The 14,035-nt window shown below is 39.3% G+C and overlaps 1 protein-coding gene across 3 annotated transcripts in view; it reads right to left on the reverse strand.

The window, feature by feature from the left end:
- LOC139639441 (pikachurin) overlaps positions 1-13,630 on the reverse strand; it is a 37,700-nt gene extending 24,070 nt beyond the window's left edge. The window contains exons 1-7 of one of the 3 annotated variants that reach the window (XM_071513533.1): positions 13,521-13,630; positions 9,348-9,349; positions 7,401-7,510; positions 3,742-3,828; positions 3,212-3,238; positions 2,784-2,901; positions 2,134-2,269 (exon numbers count right to left, since the gene is read on the reverse strand). In XM_071513533.1, the coding sequence (XP_071369634.1) occupies positions 2,134-2,269; positions 2,784-2,901; positions 3,212-3,238; positions 3,742-3,828; positions 7,401-7,510; positions 9,348-9,349; positions 13,521-13,630 (590 nt within the window). Of the gene's footprint in view, positions 1-2,133; positions 2,270-2,783; positions 2,902-3,211; positions 3,239-3,741; positions 3,829-7,400; positions 7,511-9,347; positions 9,350-13,512 lie in introns of all 3 variants that reach the window. The other 2 variants (XM_071513549.1, XM_071513540.1) reach the window with 2 other exon arrangements.
- Positions 13,631-14,035: the final 405 nt, after the last annotated feature.

Consider the following 14,035-nt stretch of genomic DNA (forward strand, 5'->3'; position numbering starts at 1 on the left):
TTCCTCAGGATCAGGACAGTCAAGGATGATGGTTCTCTGTGTTATGCTTTTTGATCTCTCTTCCTTCATGTTTTCTATATCTTTCAGAACTTTGCTTTTGCCGTTTTCTTTAACCTGCAATTCTTTCAATCTGTATCTTTTTGTAGTGAAGGATTTTTTAGAATCTCTCTGCCTTTCTCTCTTTCTGTCTAGCGAATCACCAGAGCACTCCAGGAAATGTATTTTTCTCAACTCAACTTCCTTGACATTACAGCCTGAGGACTAGTCTAGACATGGGAGGTCCTGCATGTTCAATTCAATTCAATTCAAAAAACTTTATTTATCCCCGAGGGGCAATTCCTGAAGCAGGCATAGTAAAAGGACACAACAAACAGGACATATAAGACAAAACATGATAGACAAGCAGTGGCCACGTGCCACGAGACAGTACAGTACACAGCAAAGTGTGTGTGTGTGTGAGAGAGAGATAGAGAGAGAGAGAGAGAGAGAGAGAGAGAGAGAAGAGAGAGAGAGAGAGAGAGAGAGAGAGAGAGAGAGAGAGAGAGAGAGAGAGAGAGAGAGAGAGAGAGAGAGAGAGAGAGATAGAGAGCCTAGCTACTACTGTAATATCTGGACCCGGAAAGCTATTCAGAGAGTGAATTTCATTCTTTCTCATGTCCCAAGTGACCCTGGTGTCAAAACAAAACATAGCAGGGTTACACTGAACAGACCAGCAAGAGCCTCACGCAATTCAGAGTAAAAGAGAACAGTGCACCATGTGTAAAACTGTATTGTAAAGAAAGAGAGTGCATGAAAAATGTTAAAAAACAGCATGCAAAGATTTGAGTTAAGTGACAGTGAGTGAATACAGACTGAATATGCAGCTACCTACATACGCATGAACATGGATACAAGATTAGAAAGGGATTTCATGTAAAAATGTTGATCTTTTATCGAGATGGCAATGGTTTTTTTTTTACTTTGATGCCAATAAAACACTCTCAATTAAAAAATCCAAAATATTTTCATCTTGCTCAATCAACTCTTTCCCCAGATTGTATCCATCAAGTGTTACAGTAAAAAAAAAAAATATGATCAGGCAAATTGGCTGAGAACACACGATATGTTGGAGCAATCCTCTAGGAAAAGGTTTATCTGCATCATCTCTCTCACCAAGTTTGGCCAAAGACTTACGGCTCATCAATGAAATAAATTAATGAACAGACAGCAGATGAAGCTAGCCATCTTTCAACTGTTCTTCACACAGCCAGTGATGGAGCAAGGCTTTCACTTAGGCCTTTTCTCCTCGCCCATAACCACTTCACACTGCTCCTCACCTGCTAAGTGTCCATATGGGCGGGTTTGATGGAGATTTATGTGACCTGTGTGTGTGTGCAGAAGATCATTTCTGTAACCTTGAGCCTACGTCTGAAAAGCCGAACAGAATCACCGAGGCTGCTGTTCACGATCAGGTATCTTGTGTAAATGTACACTACCAGTCAAAAGCTTGGACACACGCATGTTTCTTTATTTTTACTATTTTTCACATTTTAGAATAATAGTAAAGACATCAAAACTATGAAATGTCACAAATGGAATCATGCAGTGACCAAAAAAGTGTTAAACAAATCAAAACTATCTTATAGTTTAGATTCTTTAAAGTAGCCGCCCTTTGCCTTGATGGAAAGGCAAAGGCTTTGGAAATAAATTCATACATAGGCATCGACTTCACTATTTATATTTGTCTAAAAAATAAAAGCATTTAAGCATAAGCTTTTAGATCAAAATGGCAGTACATTCAATCAGGTGCGTCCAAACTTTTGACTGGTAGCGTATTTGCACATTGGCTTTGTGCAAATATATTCATTGATGGATAACGGCCTTATTTAATATAACACTGCTACTGTTTGTCACTGCCATGTTACTGCCCCCCCCCCCCCCCCTCCTTCCTCCCAATTAAGAAAATCAGCTTCTGCTTTACTGTGTAATCTGTCATAGTTTTCAGAAACTGACTTATGCATGTGACCATGTGACCTCGATCTCCATCAATGGCGAAGAATGCTGTACATGTTCTCCCTTCATTCAAAATGAACATTCATTCAGTTTATTTATCATTCAATTGACTGAACATTCAATTAATCATTGATGACTTACCTGATGTAAGCTACCAGGAAGTGAAGGACAGGTGCGCTGCCCTCGCTCTCTCCTTGTTTCCATGACAACGCTAGCTCTGTGTCAGATACAGCCGCGACGACAGGCTGGGAAGGGGGCGACGGGGGCATGCACATCTCTATTGGCAGAGAAACAAATTGAAAATTATTGAAACATTACAATGACAACAGTACTATAATAAAAATAATATCATTAACTCAATGGATTCCTACCAAACCTATAAAGGAAGGAAAGGAAACATCAAAATTCAAATGTAGTAACTCGCAAAACACAAACAATACTATAAATACTAATAAAATCAATTCTATAGGCAGAAGAACACAGAAGTATAATCACACCATACTAACACTAATTACAGTTACAAGACAGTACCATAATATCACTTTTTACAGGTGAAGACGTGTGTGTGTGTGTGTGTGTGTGTGTGTGTGTGTGTGTGTGTGTGTGTGTGCGTGTGCCTGCAGATGCATGTCTGCAGGCACACGAGTAAGCACAAGAGTAAATTTACGTCTACATTTTTTGCATTCATCTGATGCTCTTATCCAGAGCGACTTACACAGAAGGTACGTGTGTGTGTGTGTGTGTGTGTGTGTGCGTGTGCGTGCGTGTGTATGTGTGTTTATTATTCCTACCATGTGCCGCAGTGCTGACGTCTCTGGGCATACTGGGTCTACCCTCCCCTGCCCATCCATACGCTCCAACACTGACTCGGTACAGTGTGTTCACCTTTAGGTTACCGATCTCCACATCCTAGAATATGGAGCAAGGGAGAGAAGAAGAAAGAGAGAGAAAGACAAAAATAGAGGGTAGGAGAGAGGGAGAAAAAGAGAGAAGTGAGAAAGGAAGGAAGTGGAGGAAAAGAGGGGTAAATTACTGATTGAGGATTCTTTCACAGAGTTTCACAAAGTTTGCTTAGTTTGTTATTATATATTATTAGAGATGAGTGGGAAGTATAACAAATCCAGACCTAAGTAAAGACACACAAATTGTCAGCTGTCATAGAGAGCGGTAGCAGGGTCTAATCCAGTAAAAAAAAAAAAAAAGGACAAATGATACTCACAAAGCTTGCTTGTCCATCAAACTGCCCCTTTGAGAAAATAAGAGCAGAGATATTCAGTAATATTTGAGTGCAAAGTGCAAACAATGTCATGCCATTTCATAGTGAGTAAGCATACTGTAAGAAATCTGCAGGTTTACCTTATTACAGAGACCTTATGTCTAGCCTTAAAGAAATATGGGAGGGTGAACTGCTGTGATTACTGGTTTTCTAAGATTTGGTCAGTAAAAACGCCAAATGCTGTTTTTTACCTGCAGATTTCATTGACTTTCTCCTGCCTCCATTGCTTTTTAGGCAGTACACTAATAAAGCAGCACTATTGAGATTTTGCTGACTATCATACCTGCAATTTCCCATATTGTCCAAAATCAAAGCCAGAAGCAGAGAGGTGAGGGTAATGATTATAATGGTTATAATGGGAGCAGACACATTTTCCCTAGCATCTTGGCCACTGATTTGACAAAGATATATTGATGACAAAATGCAGCACTTACAGCTGTTAAAGAGCTGTTAAAGAGCATAGGCCTACTCACAGTGGTCAGCATGTCCAAGCTCAGAGGAACCTCCAGCAAGGAGGCTGAGCCCAATGGACGGTTGTTCCTCATCTCTGTGTAGAAGACCTGATAACACACACACATACACACACGGATACATATAAAAGAAATGATCAGAAAAAATACAGCAGATGAATGATCTACTAATATATAAGCTGACAATTTATTCAAATGTTACATGGGTGCCTCAACAAAATTGATCAATCAACATAGGATCCAAGCCTATTTCCCAAATTGACTCCCTGACAACATCTCATGCTCCCATAAATATTGACAAGAATATCATTCTACAGTGTTACAGTGGCTTTCCTCTTCTGAATGACTTCTTCATTCCTATCCTCCTATACTATTATACTACTATCCAAAAGTGTAAACCAATAACATCCATAAATAAGTCATAGTGTTGTTATCCATAATACATACATTTAAAAAATTGAATGTGAATAGTGAATATCAAAAATGAAACACCAATAGTTGCTGTTTTTGCACTGAACTTTCCAGAGATCACTTGGCAATACTGCTGTGTACTACTTGTACTGTGACGTCTTTTCATTTGAATTTTCTGTTGAGGAACTTTGAGTCTGTGTAGGTGTCGCTCTTTTCGTTGCTATCGCTGCTCACGCTAACTACCCATTTCTTCTTCTGTTTATTCCAAACAAACCACTGTTGCTGCTGCCAGAAATATAAAATGCATTGTTTCCTGTGCGCCAATGGATTTTTTTCTGGGAAAGACCTACCTGACACCGGGTGTTTAGAACAGAAACTGTAAAAGCTTTCACATGAAAATGTTGCTGATTATTACTGTAAATTTAGTCATCAGAGAAATGAGACCTGTTGTGTCAGTGGTAGGTTTGGCAGGCGTTCATAAATGTCATGTTTGAGATGTTCAATTAAAGCAGTGAGTGTTGCTGACAGGACGGTAACCCTACTGATCGAGCACTCTGGTTGATTGACAAGGCAACATACCAGTATCTCACTGACAACAACACATTATCAAGACGTGTGTAGGCAGCCGGGACAATGCAGACAGGGCATCATGAGGAGGAAATACTATGAGAAAACAGGATTATTTAAGAACTTCCAAAGTGACTGGCCAATTGAACACACATGCTAATCTGTGAGTTGTGGGGCAGCAAGCTAGCCGACTAATCCTCTTAGTGCAGACATATGGCAGAGCACGCAGTGTCAAACTGATCTACACTTTGTTAATGTCTTCCTCAAAACAAACACTAGGAAGGGAGGGAGGAGAAAAGAAAGGGAGGAAGGAAGGAAGGTTCAGGAAGTAAGGTTCAGGAAGTAAGAGAGACTTATTTGTTATTGAGTATCTCCAACTCTTTGTTGATTAAATTATTCTCTTTGATGATTAAAATATCATTTGTTGATCATTTGTCTAATGATGGATAAAAGGGGGACTGCTGGTTACAACACTGTTAGGTGTTGTGATTATTATTAAACCCAATTATTTTCCCTCTAACTGGAAGTTTGTGACTTTAAAAGTGAGATGATGTTGAAAGGCAGGAGCAATAAAGCAACACAACAAGCTGATTTCTGTTTAGGATTCTTCAGTAAAGGTTGAAGGCTGCAAATGAGTTTGTCTAGCTCCAGCAGAAGAACAAACTGTGTTCTTGTGAAGGCTTTTTATCTATTTCAAAACATAAAATAATACAACAGAGTGCATGAACACAAACATTACCAGTTATAAACAACCCAAGAATGCTGACATAACAACAAAATGCAGACATGCACTGGAAACTCGAGAAACAAGCTACAGAGCAAAAAGAAAATTAAGATAAGCTTTTGAGGACAAATCACCATGCATTGCATACATGTTTGCATGTTAGTATCTGTTTACCTTGTTTTAAACAATAGACACAATTATGTGCAGTTCTATTAAAATACATGGGAGCTTCAAAGTTATGTTAAACCTTTAACAGGCATCTCAACTGAGTGATAGATCTGAGAGTGAGACTTTGAGAGTGAAAAAATACACAAGAAGAAAAAACAATGGGACAAACCATGATGTTTCTCCAGCAGAACATACCTTAAGCAAGAAGAATATTACAAAAAGTATGAAAATAGTCAGAAACTTTTAGTGACAGAGCTCTCCTAAAACATGTGTGACCATGTGGTTGATATGTCTGCAAAGGGTAGAACTCAGGACAGACTAAGACAGCATGATGGGATGTGTTTGAGAGGAACAGGGGGGTAATGACAAAGATAATAATTATGTCAGTAAAGTAGAGGTTATGAAACAGTATGTACGGTCTTGAAAAGATTGTCCATGAAAGTTTTACCATAAACAGACATCTCAACGCTACGGTAGACTAGTAAACATCAAAATGAAAAAAAAAAAAAAAAAATGTTGGAGGTTGGTATTTGGGTTGCTTGTGATGAGAATGTAAAGTAAATCCTTTTTTTCCTTAGCTCTTTCCAAGGGTTACTGTAAATACATTTAAATTCAATCAGTTGAATCCACTTTACTCTACAGGTACCTAGTGTATGAACCTACTGTAGCTAGACGTCCCATTGTAAGCAAAGAGAAAGAGCAACTGTTTATGTTGCCATCTAAGCAATGGAAGCAACAATATGGAGAGAAGCAAATGTTTCTGTATCTGTTTATTGATTAAGAACATATTGCTTTCTATCAACAAAAGTAAACACCACTTCTGTCCTCAAAGCACAGCTTGTCCTTCAGGAGATGTTGACTAGAGTGGAGCAAACACACAAAAAAATCAAAAATCAATCGACAAAGTACTAACTAAAAGATGTGTGACCACATCTTTCAGTCCAAGATTGCCCCTGAAAAACATGAATTTGGCTCTGTGAAGGGGCCCCATCAAAACTTTTGAAATGTCAATCCAGCCCTCAAGGCCATCTTGCTGGACAAAGAGTTTGACAGGCACCTTAAAAGCAAACAGGGGGAGCTATCTGCATCAGTGGCTGGCAGAGAAAATGGGTTTCCCATGCAGGAAAAAGAGAGGAAATTTGATGTATGATTATCTGATAAGATATTTTGATGTTTGCTGGGGTGAAAGCCTTTCATTGCATTTTGAAAGTTTTAAAGATGAACAAAGTGATAAAGATGAAGATGTGAGGTAACGCGTATGTTTTTAGCCCATGATTGAAAAGCCAAAAGTTTTCTCAAATGTAACACAAACTGTGACACCAACGGCTACGGCAAGGTATGGTTGTGAGGGATTAGCCTTAATATTACCTATGCATTTTTCACAGCAGAGGGCAAGTCATTAATAAAAATTGAAAACAGGAGTGATCCCAGACAGCTTCCTTGAGGTAAACCACATGCTAAACTACTACAATTTGATAGACTACCGTTGTAAAAGACCTTCTGTGTTCTAGAGGAAAGATAACTCTCATCAAGGTAGTCGTAGATGGACTAAAGCCATAACATTTGAGCTTTTCAATTAAAATATCATGATCAATGACGTCAAATGTGGCACTGAAATCTAACATAACTGCTCCCGCTATTTTTGAGTCATCAATCTCCCTCAACCAATCATCAGTCATTTGATAACAATCAACTTTTTAATGTTCACCATAAAACGTAGAAGTAATATTAAAATGGTAATGCAAAGTACTACCTCAGTATTTTACTAAGTCACAGTTTGTGATTAGCCTACCTTGTATCCAGTAATGGTGCTAACATGGCGTCGGGGCATCTTCCATCGTACGCCGAAGGCCGTGCAGTTGACTGTCTCCAGCTGAATGTCCAGCGGAGGACTCAGACGATCTGGTTTACACAGAAACACAGGCAAACAAAATCATCAAAAACAGTGTAGGGAAAGTGGATACAAGGTAAAACAGCTAAGTAAATATCTTGAAACAGCTTGAATTATGTTGAAACCAGAATGAATATCTTTTTTTTTGTGGAAGGAAAGGTTTAAAGGATTTCAATCAAATGCAGATATACAGTTTTAAAAGATTTTGTGTCATTGTAATGATATGTCTGAGCTTTATTTTATAATGGTGATAATAATGGAGGACACCCATTTTCAGGAGCCAATGTTCAGCGTACTGAAATGCCTGCCTATAATTGTTTGGTCATTTGGATCTATCCTCATCATGAACCAGAGTGAGTCTGCTGCAATACCTTTCTAAAGATCCCGCGGCAGCCTGAACAGAGAATAGGCTACTTATATGTCCAAATGGTTGAGGTGGCCACTGAGCCTATATTTCAAAACCCTTAAGTCTCTTTGAAGGGCGAAAGAATGGCCACTTGAGATGACGCAACCTATAGCTTGATGTAATGGCTTATGATAACAAGGGGCTCTGACTGTAGATGTTATTACTTTCATGGTCTGAGGTAGAAAGGCATCAAGCCCTGGCTGCTTCTGTGACACTTCAAGAGGTCAAGATGGAGCATCCAATGTCCATCTGTCTGTGTTTCAGTCTGTATTTCAGTAGGAACAAAAAAACAAAAAGGAGCTATCAAGACCATGAATGCCCCTAATGACCTGCATGCATTACCTGGCTCCAACGGCGAGACATGACCAGAAAGAGACTCTCGAGACTTCAGCCTCATAGCGGTGCACTTTATGTCATAACATTTACCCATAACTACTTAAGAAACACTAGATTCTGATAAAGCTGAGCATTATGTGTTCTTGCCTAACGTTTCACAAAATTTATTTCAATTTTTTCCAATCATCATTTAACCAGACAGGTGATTTAAGACATTCTTATATATGGGTATGGCCTGGTGAAAGACGCTTAGTGTAGGCTATCCCTTAAAGGAATAGTTGCACCCAAAAATGAAAATTCAGTCATTATCTACTGACTCCCATGCCAGTTGAAACTCTGGTGAAGCTTGTGAATCATAATCTATTTTTTTTTTCACTCACAGAGCAATCGTATGGCATCAGAAGACTTATTATTATGCTGTACGAGCTGTATGGAGTCATTTTATGGTTATTTTGTGTTATTTTTGGAACTCTAAAGATCGGTCCTCAAAGACTTCAATTGTTTTGGAGAAGGCTGCTACGGAGTCATGCTGGGAAGCTCCGGGACTGTTGTATGGACTAACAAACTTCACCAGAGTTTCAGCTGGCATGGGGGTGAGTGAATTTCAGTCATTATCCTTTGATATCCCTTTAATCTAACCCTAACTGTTGATCATTCTAAGATAATGCAGCAACTCAGGATTCAATCCAACACCACGATATCAGCGATGATCTGACCTTCCCCTGTCTGAGTGACTTAAAGGACAGAATTCACTGGTGTAGATTCTAGTAGGGATCAGACAAGACCAAATACAGCAAAGCAGAGCTCAGTAAATGGAAATCTCATGTAGGGACGCCACTGCTCCTCTCCACTTATCTTTTCCTCTCCTCTTTATTCTGCCTCTTTGCTATTCCCCTCTTCTCCCTTCCACTCCTCCTATGCCTCTCTCCTGTCCTCCTGAATCCTCCTTTCCCCTTTCCCTTCTTCCTGCTTTTCCATTGGAGCGGGTAATGCAGTATGTCAGCTGAATTCCTTGTTCATCCAGCGTGGCCCTGCTAACCTACAGGTGAACTTAATGCCTAGAATTAAAACAGATAGAAAAGGAGCTTCCTCATCTCTATCAAGACACCTAAGATGGAAAGAGCATTGTTTCATGTGTGGGGTAGTATGAATCGAAAGTTGTAATGTTCAATACAATGAGGAATCAAATGATGGAAAGGTAACTTCTTGACTCTCTAAAGGTGTGTTCATAAATGCAATATGTCATTTCATAAAGGAGAGCATTCTGAATCCATAGAACAAGTGCAAAATATCAAAGGGCAGGTCAGATAACAGATTTAATGACAACTCCCGAATCGCGGGTTCCTCACCCTGTCGTGGAGACAGTGATCCTCCAGAGAAACTTCATTTCAGCCATTTGTACCTGCAGTCTGATTCTGACACCGCCCACAGCTTGTGGCCACAGGTGAGGGTCAGAACAAAGATTGACCAGTAAATCAAGAGCTCTGCTTTGTGGCTCAACTCTCTCTTCATGGACACAACGCCCAGATTACTGCGGCCACTGCACATAACCAGTGGTCAATCCCATGATCCCTTTTACCCTCACTGGTGAATAAGACCCCGAGAACTGAGCCTGAACTCCTCCGTTTGAGGCAGTTGCTCACTCCCCATATAAATGGGACAGGCCACCTCAGACTTGGAAGTGATCATCCTGACTGCGTCACACTCAGCTGTAAGCCGCTCCAATGTGTGATGACAGCCCAATGAGGTAAAAAAAAATATAATCTGCAAGCAACATGGATGCCACTCTGAAGTCAACAAGTTGCACACTCTCCAGACATCAGCTGCACTCTCATATCCTGACCATATCTTGGCATCCTAGTAAGAGTCCAACGCCTCCATCTTGACCGAGCTTGACTTGATTCAGAGAATGCAAACATGTACAGGGACCAGATGGCCCCAGCATCCCGTACACCACAGCTCCCACCGGATACCTCAGAGAACATGGTCATAGGTCTGTTCCAAATCCACCAAACACTTGTAGTCAGGATTAGCAAGTTACTTAATTATCTGTGAGTGGGTAAAAAGCTGATCCACAGTTCCGTGACTTGGACAAAATCCCCATGGTTCCTCCTGAATCTAAGACTCAACCATCAGCTGGAGTCTCCTTTCAAGCACCTGGCATACGTTTTTGTGTGTTGCACATTAAAGCTAATAGTCCAAATATGTTGTCATCTAAAGACTGATCTTTACTGTTGTGGAGTGACAACTAGCTTGCAAGGAAGTTTAGGCACTTAGCTTTTCATTCACTAGTATTGTAAACATTTCAAAGCTCTGTTCAACCAATGCTACTTCTTAGCCAAAAAAAATCAAAGATGAACTCATAATACTTGCTGTAAATTTATAAACAATTCAGTTTGGACTGCCTATTTCCGAACACAGCACAACTATACATTCTCTTCTATCATTTTGATTCTGTGACTGCACTTTAAGACCCAGTCATGTGGAACTGCTGCTCTTGCCAGTTCTGACTTATCCCAAAGTGAACGAGCAATAACACACACGCCACTGTGTTGCCCTTACATGCGGCTCAGGGAATACTATGAACATTGAATCTGAAGGGAAGTGTACTTTCAAATGTGTCAGCCCCATGCTCATAAAAAAAACAAAAACGGATTCAAATACTGATCGAATTTTGTCATCACTGCCTTTCGGAAAACAATGTTTATGTACTATGTTTGAGTGTGATGTGATAGAGAAGATAATGTCAAACTCATGACCTTCGTAACAAGTAAATAAAGTTAGCATATGCATTGTATTACATAGTAGATAATAGTAGTCGTAAAATAGGTTAATATATTTCAAATATTTGAAAAAAGACATGAGGAGGAATTTATTTGTATTTACCTGGAAAATTATGTTTCCACTAGTGACTAAATTGCACATATTTGAAACATTAAATTCAAATTTCTGCATCTGGTTGCTAAGAGAAAGCCTCTGAAATATTAGGATTATCTAAATGTGTTCCAGTATTCATAATTTGTCCAACCGGAGCAAAAGCTGTCAAAATCTTGAAAAAAATGAAACCACCCTAGGGCACGAGCACTGCCATTCGATATTTGCCTCTTTCCTAGAACCACCAGTCCTGTCAGTTTAGGCCTGATGTGATTCGTCTGGACATAAAGCCCAATTGACATTCTCCCCTCTTTTTAGAAAGGGACCAGAAGGACCTCAAACCATACAGCCAGAGTGAAAAAACACAACTACATATGTCACTGGCATCAAAACAGAACTACAGCGCTCTGTAAGGCAGCTCCAACTGTGGTGAGGTTTTCTCTGCTGACAGACAGCTGCAACAGTCTGCCTGCTGTGGCCCGCGGGTCAGAGAGAGAGAGAGAGGGAAAAAGAAAGAAAGAGGGAGAGAGAACAAGAAACTTATGTATTACATATGTATTACAAGTATATTATGATTATTTTTTGTAATGATCACTGTTATTATACAAACATACTTTATGTAAATAATCTATTGATTTAATATGCAGCTTATTTCATTGTATTTTAATTTATTTAGATTTCATTTGTGTTTGAATCTATGGTTTGGCAACAGGTGGACATGTACATCATGCCAATAAAGCTTTTAATTGAATTCAATTGAATTGAGAGAGAGAAAGTACATTTGTCAATAGCTTGACAATGTACAGACTCAGTGACCCATAGGGACAGGCAGATAAAGAAGAAGCTGGATGCCAAGAGAAGAAAGACTAGAAAGAAAGAAAGACATTGTGAAAAATGGAGGGAAATAGAGAGTGAAGAACACTTCTTCTCTCCTATAATAAACATTAATTCATCAGAAGCGCACACTTCTGAAAGAATAGAGCATTTTCAAGATTGAAGTATCAACGACGAAATGTGGGTCTCCTTGAAAATCTTGAAACAACGGTGCTCAGTATGTGATGTCATGCCCTAACTTTAAGAAACTCATCAACTCTGTAATCCCTTCTTTTAACTTTGCCTATTACAGTATTTTATGATTATTTTTTGTAATCACCAGTGTTATTATCCAGATATATATTGATTTAAGTTTATTTCACTATTTTATTTTATTTTATTTCTATGTCATTTATGTTTTGAATGCTTTGGCACATGTACATAGTGCCAGTAAAGCGAGAGAGAGAGAGAGAGAGAGAGAGAGTAGACTAACAAAGAAAATAGAAAGTGTCATTGTGGTCCTGAATGAATCAACATCCAGGTTTTCATACCCATGTACCCATGAGGGCCAAAGGAGCACAGTGACATGTGCAGCGCTGGGAGTCTGTCAGTCTAAACTACAACCTTTGTTTCTTTGGCACCTAGTTACACATGCTGTAAAATGTATGTCAGGTTTTTCAACACAAATTATACAGTTTGTTTAGAAGAAGAAAAAAAATCATCTGCTGCACTCTCTGTCCTCTTTTCCATCTCTTCCCTCTTAAGGTAACTGTCATGCCTCCAGTATTAGACATGGAGAGAGTGTTAAAATTACAGCCTACTTGGACAGGTTTGACATATCCACACTTCTAACATTTTAATGGTGGCTGTCATTGTGCAAAAAGTGTTCAATTACTAGTTTGTAGCATGGTGCTTAGACTGAGGTAGAATACAGCTATTATGTGCTGTCCAGTGCTGAAAAGTACATGTTTTAAGAGGGTAAACCCTATAGGTAAACCCAGGTTAACCAAGCTGATAACTGTAATGATGTATTGAATTGATGTAAGTTACATGAAGATTGGGTCTTTTAAGAAGAAAACAATACTAAATTAATCTGAAAATCTGTTTGCCTAATGTTGAGCACCGACTGCAGGTGATAGTTTTCCCACCTTAGTCACTTTGATTAATATTGACATAGCCTTGTTGTAAGTTTTAATGAATGGGAATTTCTGCTAAAATGTTATGTTCCATGTAATAATTGAAATATTACGCTACAAAATATTAAAGCATGCTTAATAACAGTGCAATGGTACTGTTTGCAATGGCAGTTAAATGCATTGTCTACAGAATCACTAATGTTATCGACAGTGATAAGGCTCTGGTGTGTAATCAAACTAATGGAAAGGTGGGGTTTGTTGCACATACATGCACTATAACTATAACTAACTGCTGCCCTCATCCCGCATGTTTCATATTCTACCAAATGTAATTCCACATAGGCTACATGGCGTTTATTATTATTATTTTATATATATTTTTTGAATACTATTGTTGTTGTTGTTGTTATTGTTATCACCTTGTCACCTCTCTGGTTTTAAGGTCAGCTGGTGAACTTACCAGATCTCCGAGCGTTTGATCTTTTTGCACAAAAGCAAACGTTGGCCGTCCATATTGCGAACAGAAGTAAGTATAAAAGACTCCTTTCTTTACTTGCAGAATCCATGTCTTCTTTCGGTCGAAAGTTTAAAACGGTCAAATGCTCATCTTAGTCACACATTCAAACGTCCCTGTAACTGTAAATGTCGCTGATTCCTTGGCTGCTAAAAGTTTCCGCAAAAAAAACAAAACGGGTTTATCCAACAATTGGCGCAAACGCCATCCAAAGAGAGCCCAAACTGAACAGAAACGGCTACTGTCCGAGAGGAAAGGGCAACTACGGTTTGACACTGATAAGATTATAGTCTGCAAAAGATCAGTGGGTTGGACACACTAACGAACGGACGGATGGCCACTCTGCCCCAACAGGCGCGCGGATGGAGAGGGTTGTCCCGACAATCCACGCGTAATGCGTAAAGACTAAAACAAGTGTATGGGGGGGCACTATATATATTTTTTTTTTCACGCACGA

This window comes from Centroberyx affinis, unplaced genomic scaffold (genome assembly GCF_046629955.1).
Source record: "Centroberyx affinis isolate AG114_WGS23_722 - 3 ecotype Tasmania unplaced genomic scaffold, CSIRO-AGI_Caff_v1 ptg000281l_1, whole genome shotgun sequence".
Lineage (NCBI taxonomy): Eukaryota > Metazoa > Chordata > Actinopteri > Beryciformes > Berycidae > Centroberyx > Centroberyx affinis.